The sequence below is a fragment of the Semicossyphus pulcher genome, unplaced genomic scaffold (genome assembly GCF_022749685.1).
Source record: "Semicossyphus pulcher isolate SPU_LCO1_2020_fin unplaced genomic scaffold, fSemPul1.0.p SCAF_10, whole genome shotgun sequence".
Lineage (NCBI taxonomy): Eukaryota > Metazoa > Chordata > Actinopteri > Labriformes > Labridae > Semicossyphus > Semicossyphus pulcher.
The window spans coordinates 1,730,378-1,749,610 of record NW_027211604.1 but is presented as its reverse complement, the minus strand read 5'-3'; the positions used below and the strand labels follow the sequence as shown (position 1 = coordinate 1,749,610).

Below are 19,233 nucleotides of genomic sequence, written 5' to 3'. Positions count from 1 at the left end.
TACACCAATATTCCTCATTTAGAGCAAAGCAGAGAAAAATAAAAATTGTTCATTGAATCAAAGTCTTCTGAAAAAGTCACTCCTTTGTTTAGTGTTTAAGGGAGTTCTGCGAAATGAAGAAACTGGCTGCAGTAAGCGTGTCAGGCTGAGATAAAATGCAGCAAATTTCACCACCTGACAAAATAACCTTTTGACAGAACTCAACATCAGACTAATGATCTCACCCTCTTCCTCTATCTCCTCCCTCTCTGCAGAGCACCTAAAGGTGGCACTCGAGGAGTACATGTTGCGGTTGCCGAAGGTTCGTATCCTGAGGACCAAGAAGAGGGAGGGGCTGATCAGGACTCGCCTGCTGGGAGCTGCTGCTGCTAAAGGAGAAGTCATCACCTTCCTGGACTCTCACTGTGAGGCCAACGTCAACTGGCTGCCTCCACTGCTGGGTGAGGAACACTCTTCACTGATTTTTTTCTGACACAGAAACAAGCACACACACATACACACAGATTTCTGTATGTCTGTACTTGTGAGGGCCCTCCCTAGCCCTAACCTCAACCCTAAAACTGGTTTCAGCCATCAAATAGCCCTTTTTAGGGAGTGAAGAAGTTACAAATAAATGTTCTCACTGTCCTATGTGTCCTTTTCAAGAATTGTTCTTACGTTCTGTAAAATGCTCGCACTGAACCCATTCCAAAATGTCCTGTCTTTCTATTTTCAAACGCCCTCATCTCTCTTTCCAAACAGTTGTCATTCTCCAAAAGGCCCCCATATCTCAAATCAATTATTCCCCCTAAAAATGTCTCAGAAAACCTGGCTGTAGACAAGATGGCTTATGGCAACCAAAGTGTTTATCCGTAAACAGGAACTCATGCGAAATCATGAAATCCTTAAACAGTCTGACTCCCATGAGCGTGGCATTATCAGCTTTAAAGCTCTCAAGCCCCTGCAGGTCTCCGGGACTCTGACGGACACCTAGAAAACAAAGCATTGTTCAGGCTAAAGTAGGTTGTACGATGGCTTTACCGTGGATAATAAGTTCATGATTGTTGTTTTAAGGGCTGTCCATAACACCTGACTGTCCATTTAAATATCCTTAATTAAATGATATGTTGATATGGAGCCCTTATTAATCAGTGTATGAAACAAGCAATTAAAATCATGGATGATCTGAGGCACTGATATAAAACACTGCCCGTTGTAGCAACATAATATCCTGTCTATAGACGACCTTGGTTATCATGTTTTCTGCAGCCTGGTCCGTCTCTACAAAATGTCCTCCTCTAAAAAAAACGCTTTCATATTAAAAGATGTGTCCTCACTTAAACCATGAGTTTTATTTTTACTATATTTTCTTTGGAAATAATGTCCTCATCCTCAAGGTCCTGAAGACTGAAGTGAAGGAGCACAAACACACACATTCATGCTCACCACCTACTGTGAGAGCGAGCGCTCTCTCCTCTGGCTGATGGACTTACTCACAAACAATGGAACGTTCTCAATTCCCCCTTTTTCCATTAAGGACCCATGTTCAGCTCCGTCTCCCAGCAGGAAGCCAGCCATGGAAGCATATCACAGCAAACCTTATGACCCATTTCACCTTTATGTCAGGCTGTTAACACATTACTCGGGAATCGAATGCATGTCTGCCAGTGCGTGACATAAACAGGAAGTCATTGTTTTTATTAAACTCCGGTTTCCTCCCACAGTCCAAAGACATGCTCGGTAAATTGGTGACTCTAAATTGCCTGTAGGTGTGAATGCGAGTGTGAAAGGTTGTCTGTCTCTGTGTGTCAGCCCTGTGATTGGCTGGCGATCAGTCCAGGTGTAACCCCGCCTCTCGCCCAATGACAGCTGGGATCGGCTCCAGCACTCATGCAACCCTGAACCATATACAGTCATTGCCCTGAACAGGATAAGCATGTAGCCACGTGTTCAAGTGTGCGCTGCCATGTCTATGTATGTTACTTTGCTGTAGACTTCTTTTTGCAACCTGTGAAGTCATCTTTACTTTTTCAATCAAAAGGGGACATGTTCACGTTTCATAAACAGTCTATGGCTCCATCCATCCCTTCCTCCTGATTCAGGAAGCTTCATGTTGTTTGTTATTTCATTGTTTGAGCTCATTATTTTGTCATTCTATTTTTGTTTACACTGTGGTGATTATGGGTCAAAAATAGCCCTGCTATAAAACTACAGTGGAAATGTGTCTGACAGAGAGCAGCGGAGAGGACAGCAGGAGCTCCAACATCAGTTGCTCATCCGCTCGTCAAACATTTTTCCACTCAGTGACCTGCATCAACAAACTGGCAACTCCTTTTCAGTGCACAAACAAACAAACACACGAGCCTTCACTCTTCCTGGACATCCACTGACTTCCCCTCTTACCACTGGAGACACACTCTAACCCACAATCCACAAACAGACACAACTCTTAGTTCTGTGATTTCTGTTTGCTCTGCTTCTGTATTAAAAGGCAATTAAATAACGTATTTTAACTGAACCATCCGCCTGCTTCTGTGTCTCTCAGACCGAATCGCCCAGAACAGGAAAACCATCGTGTGTCCGATGATCGATGTGATCGACCACGACAATTTTGGCTATGACACGCAGGCCGGGGACGCCATGCGGGGGGCGTTCGACTGGGAGATGTACTACAAACGTATACCCATCCCCCCGGAGCTGCAGAGGGACGACCCCAGTGAACCCTTCGAGTGAGTAAAAAAACAACCTCTCCTTGTACTGAAACATTACGTCCATCAGGCTTCCAGTGCATCAAATGTGAACAAAGGATCTTTAAATCGCACAGTTCTCAGACATAACCATTAACGCTGTTTTCCCAATAAAAGCTTTGCATGTTCAATGTTTTTCTGACACTCCGAGATGATTGACTTAACATGATGACAGCATTTTTGTTTTGGATGGAACAAAATAATCGTCCTAAAAGCCCAATTGTGTTTAATGATTGTTTACTTTTTGTCAGACTCCTCCAGCAGGCTCTAATTTAGCATTATATTCCCTCAGTGCCACTGATCTGCTAAAATCTCCTGTTTGATGTAGCCAAACACTGTACTTTGTCCTGATGCTTCTCCTCATGTTTTCTCTGTAAAAATGCTCCATTAACCTAAATAATATAATCCTGGCCTGACAGGAAAACTTTAGATGAAGTTGATGGTGGTTTGTGACCTGACCAGGCCAGCGACTTAAAGCGTTGCACCATTTGGGGCAAGTCGCTTGTCACCTGGAGCAAATGTGCTGAACATACAGCAGAAGTATAAAGTGCAGTTCTCAGGATCTGTGGAGCAATTGTGCCACAATTTTAGTCTTTTTGTAAGTTGTGTGGACACAGAGAAAATTATGCACGACAGTCTGCAATGATCTGGATATGAGCTTACACAGACAAAACGGGTGCCCTTGTTTTGACGTGTGCAATATGCAATATAAGTTGCATATGTGGTGTTTCCCTTTAAACTATCAGCTAGAGAAAGCAAAAATAGTCTTTGATCCGATTCACAAAATGACTTATCGGTGGTTCTAGGGATGCACAATATTGGATTTTTTTCCGATATGCTGATTTTTTCCAACCATTTTTGCCGATTCCTGATTTCGATACTGATATATTGGGAAGTTTTTTTCCACCTAATTGCAGAATTGTACACATTCATTGGGCAATATTAGAAAATTAAACTTAGGTTATGTACAAAATGACATATTTATTTGTATGTAACATTTTATTTTCTTTGGAATCATCGAGCGTTTAGGCATAATTATAGCGTTGTTTTATCGGCAGAAACTATCGGTAGAAAAATGACACATCTACCGATGCCGATACGTCATTTTCAAGCCATTATCTGGAGATACGCATAACGTGCCGATAATATCGGCATGCATCCCTTATAGGTTCATAAAAGCAGAATTATATCATCGTAAGCAGCTATAATATTTACTGTAATCAGCACCTTAGTTTCCTCCGTTCTAAATGCTAAAGACTGTTAGCATCACAAATACAACTGTATAGGTTACCTGCCCAAGCACGTCAATTCAACCCATATTGAGGCATGAAACAGACTCTTTTCGTCAGAGAACAGTACACACCTATGTACAGGATCAGCAAAGATATGAGACGTATTGCTTTGCCACAAACACCCGCAGACCGTTTTTGTGCTGCAGACGAAATTAAGCGTCCCAAATGAGGTAAGAAGTGCGTGTTCGTGTGTCCTGCTTACTTTGAAAAACTAAATGTTTTAATTTGATTTTGTGCACAGTGGACTATAATGTAATTTCTGAGGGTAATTAGTGATGCACAATATGTTGTTTTGTGTTGCTATAATTTGATCTTTCTTCATTAACACAACACAAAAGCTGGATTTATGAAGCTGGTAGTTACTCCTTTGCTTCCCTTTGTCTCAGCTGTAATTAAGTCCATTCACCTGCTGCGTTTGTGAATCTTTGTGCTCTAACGTAAACCAACAGAAATCTGCACCAGTCTTTAGAGCAAAGAGTTAAAAATCAAAGACTTTTGAGACACATGACTATGGCTGCTATACAGTAAAAGCCTATGGCAGGTGACAATCTGGCAGCAGGAATAACGGCTACAAAAGTATTTATCCAGGTAATTATGATGTCAAAGTAAAGATGACCATTGACCTTGTGTGTAAAAATATAATCATTTCATCATAAAAATTTTTTATTAGACATTTGTGTAAAACTGTATCATAATTGGTGTTTTGTGAGAATTCTTGAGTTATTGCCAAAAACATTTGAGAGATCACAGACAGCTTGACCTTTAACCCCCAAATTCTGATAGTTCATCCTTGAGTTCAAGTGGATGTTTGTGCCAGACGTAGCTGAGATATGATGTTTCCAAGAATGGGACGGATGCGTAGGTACAGCCTGATGGATGGACAAACCAAAACATTAAACAAGAGAAATGCAGGTTTTTGTTGTCACAGCTGGAATTCTTTCGGACCCTTTCACCTGTGTTGAAGGAAAACTGCAGAAACCTGGCTGCTCTCACCACGGGACTCGTATCTGTGCTTACTGCTCAGGAGGCGTGGGAAGCCCCCGAGTGCTTCTCACTGCTGACTGTACAGAAGCTGCCCTGTTTGCCTTTAATTGATCCTCCTCAGGGACGACTTTGGCGAGAGCAGACTACCTGCTGGCTGCCTGCCTCCGACTTCTACCTGATGAAAGAGCTTGTAACTATGACAACCTCAAAATGTGTATAGTGATGTTTCTGCACGGAACAGGGCTGCGTTTCTTTTGGGGGATTAAAAGATGAGAAAAATTCAATTGACCATTGATTGATTGCTCGGATCAGTGTGACATTAATCGGGTTAAAGTAAGACGTGGTGCAGAAAGTATTGTCCCTCACAAGAAATCTAATATATACTTGTGTGTGTGTGTGTGTGTGTGTGTGTGTGTGTGTGTGTGTCTGCACCTGCTGACCCAATTTCTCTGCCTCAGGTGTGCTGCGGCTTAAATCAAGTGCAGCCGTGATAGAGCAGCTAACAAGCCGTGCGCTCAGCAGCACAGAGCTTGTCGCAGCAGACAGAAGCCACTGTGCTCTGTAGTGGGTTAATTGGTTCTGCACTGTTCAGAGCATCTTCATTATCTGCTGAGAAATAGTGCCACAGTAAATGCATGAACTCTGACTTACTGTCTGCATCTCAGTCGATTGTTTTCCTGCTCCTACTCTGACTCTGTTTTTCTGTCATTTGAGTGTCAATCCTGCAGGCTGTGAAAGCTACTGTGGAATCAAACTAAGACCCAGAGCCAGAGCAAGAACATGCATATGTAATAACCGCTCTGACAAGCCCTGCAGCGTATTACACTTCATGGCCTTCAGTCTATATGGTTTGTGTTTCTAGCAATTGTCTCTTCACCAATATATCCCTCAATATGCTACTTCCAGTGGAGCTACCAGAAAGCAACACAGTGACAGAGTGGAGAATCTACATATGTAGTGAAAGCTGTGACTAAATGACTCATACGAGTTCATTACTACTACAATTTTATCTGCTCTGTGCTTTCAGGTTTAATTTAAGCAACATATTCTCACACAAGGGATGACTGATAAATATGGTAAAAGTTATGCAATATTTAAGGTCTGTACCAATGTCACATGTGCTCTAATTCAGGGCCAGCCATCAGCGTCTCATAGAGAGTATCAAGGTAGCACATGTTTTAAGGTCTCTTCACTTCCTTTCTAACACATGGTTAACTTGACATGGTCTGGTGTTGCCCCAGATTGGTTTGAAGTGGAGTTAGTCTCATGCAGACACTGAAAGGTTCCTTCATCTGTAAAATGAGATGAGGATGAGGGATGAAGGGATAACATGGGTTATAACTACAAAATTAATGAAATACATTACTACTGCAGTTCTAACAGGGAATTGGATAGGAATATATTGGATAAGCAAAATGTCCAATATAAAGGGCTGTAGAAAACTAAACAATAATAATTGTCTTTTGGCCTCAATCACACACTAGCTGTGTCTCAATCCAGGGGCTGCATCCTTCAAAGGTTGCGGACTTCAGAGGATGCACCATTAATAACCTGCTTGGAGCTGAACTGAAATGAGACGGTCTGGTCTACGGAGGATTTCCTGTTTGCGTCACCACCATAGACTGTATAAATAATGGAGGTCGTCTCAGCGACGTCACCCACTGGTTTCTGAAGAAGCGTTTTGAAACCTGAATTGTGCCGGTGTTGGGGGTCGCCATTTTGGGAATGCCAAAGCCAGCTAATACAGAGATGGACAAAGAGGTGGAGCACGATCGAGCTGAAGCCTATGGCTGAGCTCTATGGGCGGGCCGCATGAATCAGCCAGCTACGGCTAAGAAGTTAGGCTATATGCTCCTCAGCGTAGCTAGCGGTTATTAGCCAAAGACTGTGTAAATAATGAAAGAGCTAGTTTGACTTTGCCAGGAGGAGATTCAGTTTGTGACGGTGACTGACTGCAGTCGTTTAGTTATCAGAGTAAAGGAGTAGCGTGAGATAGCGGCAAGCCAACACGTAACGGGAAACTTAAATTAACCGATCTTCTCATCACTACGGTCCGCTGTAATCTCTCCAGGGAAAAGCCAACAACTCCTGACTCCTATATACTGGCCGACCTATAAATAAATGTTTGACACTAAACAGGCGTCTGTGTGTGTCTGTGCGTCTGTGTGTCTGTGTTGGCGTCTAGCAGACAGCCAGCAGGATCCACCTGTCAATCAAGTGACCAGGCCCCTATAATTTAAGGCCTAATATAATTAAAATGGGTGCGTTATAAAAAAAATTCACCCCCTGTACAGTTATCTTGAACATTAAAATGAGCTATTTATAACAAAAGCGTTTTTTGTACCAGGCTGTAAACATGTTTATTTCTGCTGTTAAAATTGGCATTTTCCCGCCTGCTGTAATGTTATTTCTTGTTTTCTGGAGCCTCAAGTGGCCACTCGAGGAACTGCAGTTTTTTGCACTTCTGCATTGGCTTCATTTTTCAACACCGGAGGTTGCGGCTTGGTCACCAGCTGTTCCTGCCCTTACCCTTGCTTCACCAAACGCTGCTCCTGTTGCCTTGCAACAGGTAGCTAGCAACGAGCTAGCTTAACTAACGCCACGTAACTTAACCTATTATTTTAAAGATAATTTATTTCAAGTGCCATTTCGTTTTTTTTTTATATACATGTGTAACGCCGCTATTCGATTGAGTTGAAACTAAAGCCTTTTACATTAAAATGTGTACTCCTCGGTCGCGTAAGAGCCCGCCATCTCGTTTGAATTGGCATGCAATGAATCTCGGGATACGTTGGGCCGCAAAGAATGCACCCGCTGGATCCTTTGTGGCCCAGGAAAAGGAGGACGCATTATCTGCTGCATCTAAAGGAGCCTTCGATTTAGGACAGCCTTTGACTCAATCGGCCTTCAAATAAGTCCTTTGAAGGATGCAGCCCCTGGATTGAGACACAGCTACTGACACATATGTCTTCTTTCAAATAAGCATACCAGTGAATGATTAAGCACAACACGCTCTTATCTTTTCCACTGTAAACTAATTATTTTTGGGAGGCAGCTTTATTTAACTCCAAGCCTAATTTGCAAACTTGTCACTCTCTTTAACCTTGGGAACAGCTTCTCCCGGAGTGATAAAACAAATAATGGAAGTTTCAAGGATAAGGTTTAGAAAGTCACAAGACAACGAGTCTGTCAGCCGCTTATGTCGCTTTCATTTTTCTCTTGTGGATAAAAAAGAGACATCTTGACATTTCAGTTGTTGCTGGTGACGCTTTTTGATCGTCTTTTTGTGTTTCTCCCTCTTCATCTTTGATCCTTTGACTCTGACAAAGTGATGAGCTAACTTGTAGTCGTAGTAGTAAGTGTCTGTGTTGTATTTTGTGTGTCCTGCAGGTCCCCAGTGATGGCGGGTGGACTGTTTGCTGTGGACAGGAAGTGGTTCTGGGAGCTGGGAGGATATGACACGGGACTGGAGATCTGGGGAGGAGAACAGTACGAGATCTCCTTTAAGGTAAAAATCATCTAATCAGAGGAAAGACAGACAGCGATATGAGCCTCGATTTTATCCTACTGTCATTGCATCAGGGTCAGATATGTCATTGAAATACAAATTATATGAATATATTACATCAATCAAAAGTTTTCAGACATTTTCTTGCATGTTTCGTGGTAAGCAAAGAATCTATGATGCAAGAAAAAGACACTGCCATTAAGGAAAAGTTTTTTTAGCAACATAATAGGGGAGATAGGAAGTGGCCCCATTATAACAGATAATCCTGCACTTTATTGTTTTAATCCCGGAGCAAAAGGTTAAGAATCTTACAGTGAAAGCTGCGAGATGAGAGAACCGATAGGACTTGAATAACACCCGCCATGACTCGCTGCTGAGCCGGGTGCGAAAGCTCTTATGTTTTACTGTGATAAAGTTTTCATCTTATTTGAGTAATTACTCAGATAATATCCCGTACCAAGGTTATTATTTTGGCCAAGATTATCATGCTATTAAATTTTGCAATCAGCTCATGCCTAGCTGTGCCCCTTAAGTCTACTTATTGCCCTCAGATATTCAATTTGGTTTCCTTTTTATTAAGATCCCCATTAGCTGATACAGCGCAGACAGCCAGTCTCCTGAGGTGAGAAGATTAACAAGCTCTCATACTAATCCTTACAACCAAACTGCTGCTCCCACAGACAGCCAGGCCCTGCTAGCATGTGAAACACAATCACTTCATTCACTGGTACACTTAATCTAAAGTCCACCCTGGTCACACTGGTATGGGAACATTGGGTATTTCCAACTCACACAGTGAAATAATCTCTGTACACACCAGCACACGGAGCACAGAGGCAATATGACCTCACATGCCAAGCGAGAGGATAGTGCGAGCTATAAAACTGACGGTGGATCTCTTTTATATCGCCCCGGCAGATTGGACTTTCTGTTATGCAAACATTTCTCACACACTGAGCTGCTCTGGAGGCAGAAATAATTAAACCTCTGTGGATGGAGCCAGAAAAAGGAGTTATTCAGAGTAAAAGTTAGCAAACTCACAAATAGCGTGCAGAGGAAAACTTTTCTAAAAGCATACATTAAAACATTACATGTTTTTGTTATTCATGAATGTAGAATTCAGAACATTGCTGTTTCTGCCATGATAATGCACCAGCGTGTTTCCATTGCACCACCATCAAAATGTCTATACCCTGCTTATTACCACCCTGTGTGCCTTCTAGTTCAGATGTCAAACCAGGCTGCACACAAAAGTGTCAGCCACGAGAGGTTCAGCTCCTTCAGACTGGTGCAGCAGCGAGTACAAACCTTGCAGCATTAAATTCCTGTTCCCACAGTTATTGCTGCCAGCCTTTGGTTGGGTCATTATTATTCATGTAGTGAAACCAAACACAGGAGCAACTAAAATACTGTATGTACTGAGCTGTATGCATTTATGTTTTATTTATCCAACGACACCTAGAGAGACATCACAGGTTTTAGTTGCACTTTTAGTCAATGCTGGATTTTGTCTTCCAGCAGTATGTTTAATTCATGCGGTTGGAGTGAATTCTGTTGTTAGGTAGTTTTGTACACTTGTGTGAGTCGATTTCACTGCTGGTGGATCTTCATCTGCAACAGAGAGGGTGTGTTTTGCTGCAGTAAAATTATGTCCACACAGTGTCTCAGGGCCGGTTCTGCCCTGATGGTTTAATAGCCTATGCGGCAAGAATGTTTTTTTCTTTCTCTTACTTTTTCACATTCCTGCCCTGTCTGTGTCGCTCTGCCCCGACCCATTTGGTTCCTTCTGTAGGAATCCAACTTTAATAACAGGTTGAAAAGTCTATAAGTAATATGTAGCTTTTTAAAAGGCTAAGTAAACTCCTAAACCTGCTGGGCATTGTAGTTTTTGACTAAGAAGTGAATGTGCATTTATGGTAACAAAGGTTAGAAGGTCACAAAACATTATCTGGGGATCAATAATACTTGTTCAATCCATTATTTCCTGCGATATCAGGCCTTAATTAGCTCCCTCTGTTATTTCATATCCATGGCAACACGTTGAGTCTCATCAAGAGTTGATTCACATTTGCTAGCTTGTCTGTCACGTGCTGATGAGTCCGTCAAAGTGAAACCATTGGGATTTGATCTGTCTCTATTCAAAAACATGTCCCAGTCACTTCTGGAGTATTTGAATGATAATCTTGCTTTTGGTTCTTCTGTAAATTTCAAAGGCTGCCATGCTTGCGTGAGTCATAGGCTTTATTGATGAGGCCAGATGATGATGGGAAGAATCTGTTTAAGTCATGATAGTCTAAAGGAGTGTCTGAAACACTTTGTGTCCAGGTTAAGAGGAGTCTGACACAATCTTTCTGGCTTGCCCTTAAGGTCCTTGAGAGATGGATTCATGTACAGTATATACACAGGATGGACACACTGATGGCAAAGGCCTAAGTGCCAATCTCCAATCAGATCTATGCGCAGAAAATACCCGATGGCTCTGCCACCAGGAGCAGTGTCTTGCCCGAGGACACCTCCACATGTGACTGTGGCACTCAGGGATCAAACCCCCAACCTTCAGATTGGGACACTCTACCACTGAGCCACAGCCGCCCCACAGCCGGCCCACAGCCGCAGTATTGGTTGGACTTCCTTATTCGGCTACTCTGTGTAATGTAGCGTGGATATACAATGGGTATGACCATTGGGTTCTACCATCTATTCACACATGTGAATTCACTGAAGTCAACTAAAGTCATGTTGGGTCAGGTTGACATACACTCGACCTCTGTACACCCCTGTTGAACTGTGTTGTTTGAGCGTTGAAGTCATATGTAAAATGTATATTTCATATTCCATGTTGTTGAACTCCCAGCAGCTTCCTCCTGCCTCTAACCTTCAAATAGCAGAAACGTATTTCCATAAGAAAGGAAGCCGTTTTGAAGCGCTGCTGCACCTCTTTCTTCCCATACTTGTTTGTTTTCATGTTTTAAATCCAGCTTTTCATTTCCCCACTTTTTATTCAGCTATTGTCTTAGAAAGAAAACCCATTTTCCATCTCGCCCCGCTGTCTTTAAGTCTTTCTTTCTTCCTCTTCATGGCCTCCCTTCCTTTCTCAAGGTTTATTTTCAACACTGAAAGCCAAGAAAGTGAATCATCTCTGTTGTCCTCATTATAGTTGGAGGATTTAAATGAGGAACCGCTGCTGGATGTCCGTACTATGGAGATAGACAATGGAAAGGAATAGAAACAAAATAGAAATGCTTCAAATGAGGGTTTTCTTTAACTTTAGAAAAGCTCATTAGGGTGCTTAAAACAAATTAAAATCTCATTGTGTTGTTTAAATATTGTAGGGAAAGAAATGCTTTGTTGCAAAGACGACTGCATACACTGCCAAAACCTTCTAAGGAAAAGTGTTTCTCCATTTGGAAAGTTTCAGCATTATTATAAGACTTCACCCAGCAGCTGAGTCTTTGAGTCTGACCCTGCAGCTCAGGTGAAGCCTGGTCACTTTTGTTCTTCCTCCACCATCCTGCCATGTCTTCTTTATTGCCTCTGTCTCTGTATTCTCTTCTCTCTTCTCTTTGTCTCCAAGGATTTATAAGCCTGTAAGAACTACTGTACCTCATGGCTTTTTCTTCTTAGCCATCAGTCTCTGGCTCATCTCCTTGATCATCTCCCTCCTTCACCTTTCTTTACCTCTCCCAACTTTCCCTTTGAATGTAAAGTTGGCAGAAGTTTGTGTGATGAAAAGGCTTTCTCTTCTCTGTGTCTCTGTAGGTGTGGATGTGTGGTGGTCGGATGGAGGACATCCCTTGCTCCAGGGTAGGACACATCTACAGGAAGTACGTCCCCTACAAGGTCCCTGGTGGGATCAGCTTGGCAAAGGTAATCCTTCATACCGTATGCTTCCACACACAACACAGCAGGTGAGTCACAGAGTTTCTGTATAGTACAAGAGTTGAAGGTAAGAACAATGGATTCTGAGCTTAGTCCAAAGGGCAACTGGACTTGGTTGAAGTTCTTGAAGACGTTTCATCCGAAAGGCTTCTTCAGTTCTAAACTGACTGGTGGACAGAGCTAGAAATATAAGCCTCTGTAGGTCATTGTTGATGATCTTTTGTTGTTGTCATCTTAAATTGAAATGAAGATGATTTCTGTACTCTGCTTTCTTCTTGGCCGTCCTTTCAAACTCTCGCACCAATAGAAGGATATCTATCCCAAAATGCGAAGCAACATGTCTGTGAAGGTTCTCAGTCATCCAGGTCATGACCTACAGAGGCTTATATTTCTAGCTCCGTCCACCTGACCTGGATGACTGAGAACCTTCACAGACAAGCACAATGGATCGTTGGCTAACAGTGATCCACATAATAATAAATTCCTGATGTCAGTCAGTTACGACGCCCAGGTTCCAGGCAGACTTAGTGGGTATGAGTTCAGTTTGTCCAAGCTGGATGTGGATCTGTGGTTGCATACAGGGGCTGGCTGGAAGGACATGGAGCTCAGTCTTGGTTAGGTTGAGCTGAAGTTGGCGATCATTTACCCATTTAATGATATCGACAAGGCATGCCGAGTTACGTGTCGAGGCTGTAGTGTCATCTGGGGAGTTTAGCATTGACTATTGGTTTCACAGGGGAAGTGATCTCACTCTCCTGGATAACAGTCCCCTGTTTGTTTGATTCATCCGTGGTCGCTCAGGTTAACGACTCACCCTTGATTACACATCTATTAGTATGCTAATAACCTACAGAGGCTTATATTTCTAGCTCCGTCCACCAGTCAGTTTAGAACTGAAGAAGCATTTTGGACGAGAGGTGAAACGCCTTCAAGAACTTCAACAAGTTCAGCTGCCTTTTGGATTATCATCTGCGACCACCACCCAAAGTTGACTTTCGTGCTCTTTATACTATGTCACCTGACTTTAACGGCACATAGCAACATAGGAAAGGGTCCAAAGATTATACTAGTTATACTTTACTAGTGGTACCAGACTATGATATTTTAAAGCTTGGGCCACTGACCAAGCTGCTGTATTTGAAGTTGGGAGTGAGAACCAGCTATATAAGCCCACATGTAGAAGACTGCACATGTGCAAACCATATACTGTTCACATGCACACATCAGCTGAGTGTGCACGAGTCTTTAAGTGGTGCGGTATAACAGATGGCAGCATTTTTGTGTCCTACGTCCTCCACTAAGTACTCTCCTCTTTCTCCTCTGAATGCATGGGAGCACTTAACAGTCGGCTCGGCTTCTGCTAACAAAAGACCACCTGATGAGAGGCAGCAGTATGCAGTCTATCCACTATCTACCACTTATAGCAGAGCAGGTGTTGCTGTGAAGAATGAGCTTAACTTTCTTTGTTCCTTGTGTTCTTCAAAGTACCCACACAGAATGAGAAATTGTCTAAAAGAGCTAGATCATCTAGGGTGTAGCCGGACACCATTCATTATGTATGCCTCAGCCGCAGCCTGGAACTCGGCTCAGTTTGGCTCAGTATGCAACTCAGAGGCACTGGCCTTTGTTTAGATTTTTTTATTCTGACCAACCAGTCTTTAAAGGGAGCTCAGTGGAATGCTGATGGTCCTGAGTTGACCTTACCCTGCAGATAAAGGAAAGCATTTACATAAAGGTGCTTGTTCTGTGTAAAAAGTTGACATTGCTGTTTCATTATCATGCTTATACCTCTTCAAAGCTTTGTTTTTTTAAAAGTGCAAAAGTACTCTTCATTCATGCAGAACAAGTGATAAGGTCAGCTTAAATTCAGTTGTTCTTTCGTGGTCAAAAGTTAGTAAAAGGTGAAACACAGTATCACAAATGTTATCAAAGTTATTTTGTGTTACTGACAGCAAAGAGAGATCATCCTTATTGCCAAGGACTGTGGAACTTCATGTTTATGTGTAGTGGCTTCATTGAAATTCTGAAAGACTTGTGATACCTCTAAAGAAAAGATAGTTACCTAAACACTCTCTCTCTTATTCTGTTTTGCTTTCAGAACCTAAAGCGAGTGGCGGAGGTGTGGATGGACGAGTTTGCAGAATACGTCTACCAGCGTCGGCCCGAGTACCGTCACCTGTCGGCAGGAGACATGACGGCCCAGAAGGAGCTGAGGAACCGGCTCAACTGCAAGAACTTCAAGTGGTTCATGAGCGAGGTGGCCTGGGACCTGCCCAAACACTACCCGCCGGTGGAGCCTCCAGCTGCAGCCTGGGGAGAGGTGAGGGGTAGTTGATAGAATTGCTTTAACTGGGAAAAATTAGGTCAAAGAAAGTTGTTAGATTCACAGACTGCATGCACCCTTGCTTGCATGCACAGCAATAAAAAAACAAAACAAAACATCATTATCTTATCTGAATGAATTACCTAAAGTTGTTCTTTAGATACATAATGGTTAAAAGAGTGCTGAGAGATCCGGTTCTCAAAGATGGCAGAAATAATTGCATCCATCATCACCATACTTTAACTAGGTAATGGCAGGATCTCTATGTGTTCGAGTACATTTCCATAAGAATTACATTAGAATCATCCTAAAGTTGCCTAAAAACATGAGGTCCAAAAAAAACATCCCTTTTTTTTTACTGAAAAGAAGCAAAGGAATCTAGTTCACATGTTATACGCTCCATTTGCTGGTTTATATAGGGACATTAGTGTCTAACGCTGAGACAGGCCGGGAAGCAGAGTCTGCACATATTGCTGTGTATGAGGAATGGGCTGTGAAGTGATCTGTACACAGCACAAACACTGCATACAAAGGTGACCACTGTAAGGCACACTTCCTGTTATATTCCACATTTTTAGATTCATGACTTCTTTGGCTTGGAATACTACGGAGAGATTTCCAAACTGGGAGCAGAAAGGTTCGCATCAAGCTGAAAATAGTGATTGCAAAATTCCCTGTGAAAACAACAGACAAGAAACAATGATGAAACATGTTGGCAAGAACACAGGTGGCTGCCCTCTTCTCCTGCATGCTGCAGATATCATCAGGTCAGATGGGTGCAAACTCAGGGGCCAAACCAAAAACATTGATCTGCTTTAGGTACAAACTGACAGCACTGAGTCCTCTGGAGTGCAGGTTCAATTGTGTTGAAGAGTTGTGATTGAATAATTGTTAGTCAAAGGTATTACTTCACTCTGATCCACAGTCAGTATTTATCAGATGTTATTTTATCATCGGTAAACTGACAAGAAATATAGATGAACACTGTTGGAAATGATCATCAAGTAAGGCAACAACGCACATGATCTGTAATTAAACAACTTTTCCGGTTCAGACTGTTTCGAGTCCATAAATGCCTCAATCCATCAATGTGATGTGATGTGATGACTTTCCATGACTAAAGAGCTAGCACTCTTTATTTCTTTGACTCCATGTCCATTTGTTTTGTGTATTTTTTATAGATACGAAACGTGGGTAGCGGGATGTGCATGGAGATCAAACACTTTGTGTCGGGGAGTCCGATCCGTCTGGAGAGCTGTGTGAAATCGCGGGGGGAGGTGAGCTGGAGCCATGCCCAGGTGAGGGTCATACACTACACTGGCTCTTGTAAAATGTCTCATGAGGTTTTAATGTGTACCCTTCATGCTGTATGGATCATGGAGTGTGTTCTATCTGTAAGGGCCCTGACACCTGAGCACACAGAGGTTAATGAAGCATTGGAGGGGCAGCACCGTTTTATGTTTGCATCAAGCATTTGAGCCTCTTGCTCTTACTGTATTATTTAAACAAAGAGGCAGTGAAGCTAAAAGGGTTTGGCCTAAACATGCACATGAAACACTGTCTTCATAAACCTTCAAATCTGATAAATAAACCTAAGAAATCAAAAATGGTGTACCAGAGGATGGAGGTCTGCTGTGTTACAGTTTCTGGTGTGTTCATGCAGGTGTTAACATTTGGTTGGAGGGAGGATATTCGGGTGGGTGACCCCATGCACACAAGGAAGGTCTGCTTCGATGCCGTGTCCCACAGCAGCCCCGTCACGCTGTACGACTGTCACGGCATGAAGGGGAACCAGCTGTGGCGCTACAGAAAGGTACGGGAGAGGACAGAGGAGAGTAAAGAACAGGGTGGTCCTTTTGGCTGTGTCCTTTCAGAGCTATTTGCCAAACTGTCTTTGTTATTACTTCTACTGGGACATAAAGTTTATTTGTGTATTTAAAGCTGTTTTAGTTTTATTTTCTTTGATAAAATGGATCAAATGACTGTGTAATGTAAAAAGTGTTCCCCTCAGAGATCAACCAACGAAGCGTAGCCTACTATGTGCTTCCCTTTACCTATAAAGGGCATTGTTTTGTTTTATGGCACAGGTTTTTAGAGAATTTCTTCTCTTACACTCCAAGCAATCAGCAAGGTTGCAAAATGCAGCATTATAAACATTGTATATAACATTAAATAAGTTAGCAATCAGAACGTCTTTTGAGCAGCTTCGTTTATGATAGTTTAAAGTCGAGCTGAAACGGCATTTGGAGAGTATCTAGCTTCCGTATCGTGACGTGTTTCCGACTGAAACAGGACGTGCAGGCGGGACATATCATTAGAGGGATTTGATTTGATGGTTGAGAAGTGGGCGTAGACAGACGTTCTCCACAGCGCAGTAGCTAGCTAACTGACCGAGCGTTCTTGGTGCTCTGCGGCTAAATGTTGCAGATTGATTGGTTGAAATAGTTTGGTGCTAACTTACGTAAGCACGCGTGAAATTTAGTTTTACCGGAAGAAAAAATGATTTTGATATAAGAATACGAAGAAATGGATTTTCTGTATTTTTTTTGGCCTATATTGTCAAATAGATGCACAATATTACCGGGGATGTGATCTAAAGGATTAAAATGACACTTTTCATTTCACCTCGACTTTAATGTAGCGTGCAAGTGTGCCAGAGCTTTATCATTACACTGAATAGAATAAAAGATCCACGTCTGTGTATGCAAGGACATAATGTCCCACACAACATGAGGGAGACGAGACTTGAGGCCATATACAACCTTTCTGTACTAATTTTCTTTCTTTTACATTATGAATATATAACCAGGTATGGCTCTGACTCAGTTTACAGGTTTCCTGCTGTTCCACATTGTGTGGATATATAGTGATAAAACGGATGAATACATGACAAACTTTAAGGATTAAGGTCATTAAAAAACATAAGCCATGAAAGAGACATAAAGGAGCCACTTATAAGATAATCTTGCACATTTGAAGAACCGATTTAAAGTGATATTAGAAAGTTATTGTAGAACACCAGCCTTCTGCTGCACATCATTGTCTGATGCACTGGATGCACGAATTTCTCAAATTTAGATTAATATTTAAATTACCGCTGTGGCATTGTTGTCAAATTCAGAATCATACATAAACTTCCTGGTTATAAATATAATTATTCAAGTTATTTTCACCCTTTCATCCAACCTGCATCCTCTCACTGAAATGGCCCTAAAACCGTTTAAAGAAGGAAACACTGCACATGCTCTGTGAAAATATAATCACACACTAAACCTTATTTACATATGAATGAGGCTATTCTCTTTACAACTCACTGCCCTCCAGGATAAGAGTCTGTATCACCCGGTCAGTAACAGCTGTATCGACTGCAGCCCGAGCGAGCGGCGAGTCTTCATGAACACGTGCGACCCCTCCTCTCTGAGCCAGCAGTGGCTGTTTGAGAGAACCAACGCCACCGTGCTGGAGCACTTCAACCGAGGCACCAACTGAGGCGCCTGAAAGGTGAGGTGACCAAGGCAGCAGAAACTCACATATTGCATGTGATAAAATTCATCTTTTTCTCAATGGAGTCTGGTGGCTTTGAAGAGAGCGATGAGGCTGTCGTCTGATAGTTCTGCTTCTGTTTCACAGTTTCATTGTTGCCCAGATAAGAATGGATGCTACAAATGAGTAACGTGTTGCTTCAGCGACATTCCCAGTGGAACGGCAGAGTTCAGGAGATGGTCGAACCACACACAACAAAATCCAGATTACAGTCATGCAGCACGAGCTTGTGATGATGAAGGAGGTAAGAGAACGACACGCTTCACTGAAGTTCACTTCCTTAAAAATGTGATCTCTTTCATTCACTGTCTGTGTTCTGTCCTTGTCCAGGCTGGGAAAACCTCGGTGAAACCTGATCGTCCTGCAGGAACCCAGGAAACGCAGCGCTGTTACAGACTGAAGTTTGGACGTTTCTAAATCTGTCAAACACAAACTCTGCTGAATTTCATGGATCGTCTGTTCTGTTGCCTCTTTACACTTTGTCTATTGCAACTGTTGCCTTAACATTTCCAACAATAGGAAATACCTGCCCCCTTTGTGCAAAAAGTACCAAAACAGCATATGGTAGCATATGTGGACTTTGCTTTTGCAAGCTATAAGGCTGTAATAGCTGGAGAAAATGCCTGACACCTGTTTCACCAGTATTCCTGCACAGTGTGCAGATGATTGCAAGAATATGCCTTTTATTGAAGGAACAAAATCTTGTACAGACTCGTGTTCAAAGTGCGGATATATATATATATTTTTATACAGAGAAATAAAGTTATACAGTTACAGACGTTCTGTCTATTTCTATCTAAAGATGCACTGTCTAACAATTTACAGGTAACACACTGCTCACACAAGTAAAAGTTTTTCAGGGCCTGAGATAAATATAAAGACACTGTTTTATTTTAATTATCTTCAATTACAAGCAAGTGAAATCATCTGTTCGTGTCTATCTGCTGAACTAACTGTGCTGTTGTACGGTTATCTAAG

General features: G+C 42.2%; 1 protein-coding gene across 1 annotated transcript in view; it reads left to right on the top strand.

Annotated features, from left to right (window-relative positions):
- LOC138598501 (polypeptide N-acetylgalactosaminyltransferase 10-like) overlaps positions 1-19,021 on the top strand; it is a 63,546-nt gene extending 44,525 nt beyond the window's left edge. The window contains exons 5-14 of the mRNA XM_069670298.1: positions 255-440; positions 2,525-2,708; positions 8,393-8,510; positions 12,270-12,377; positions 14,488-14,709; positions 15,894-16,010; positions 16,376-16,525; positions 18,037-18,213; positions 18,343-18,499; positions 18,586-19,021. Of these exons, the coding sequence (XP_069526399.1) occupies positions 255-440; positions 2,525-2,708; positions 8,393-8,510; positions 12,270-12,377; positions 14,488-14,709; positions 15,894-16,010; positions 16,376-16,525; positions 18,037-18,201 (1,250 nt within the window). The 3' untranslated portion in view covers positions 18,202-18,213; positions 18,343-18,499; positions 18,586-19,021. The remainder of the gene's footprint in view (positions 1-254; positions 441-2,524; positions 2,709-8,392; positions 8,511-12,269; positions 12,378-14,487; positions 14,710-15,893; positions 16,011-16,375; positions 16,526-18,036; positions 18,214-18,342; positions 18,500-18,585) is intronic.
- The last annotated feature ends 212 nt before the right edge of the window (positions 19,022-19,233 follow it).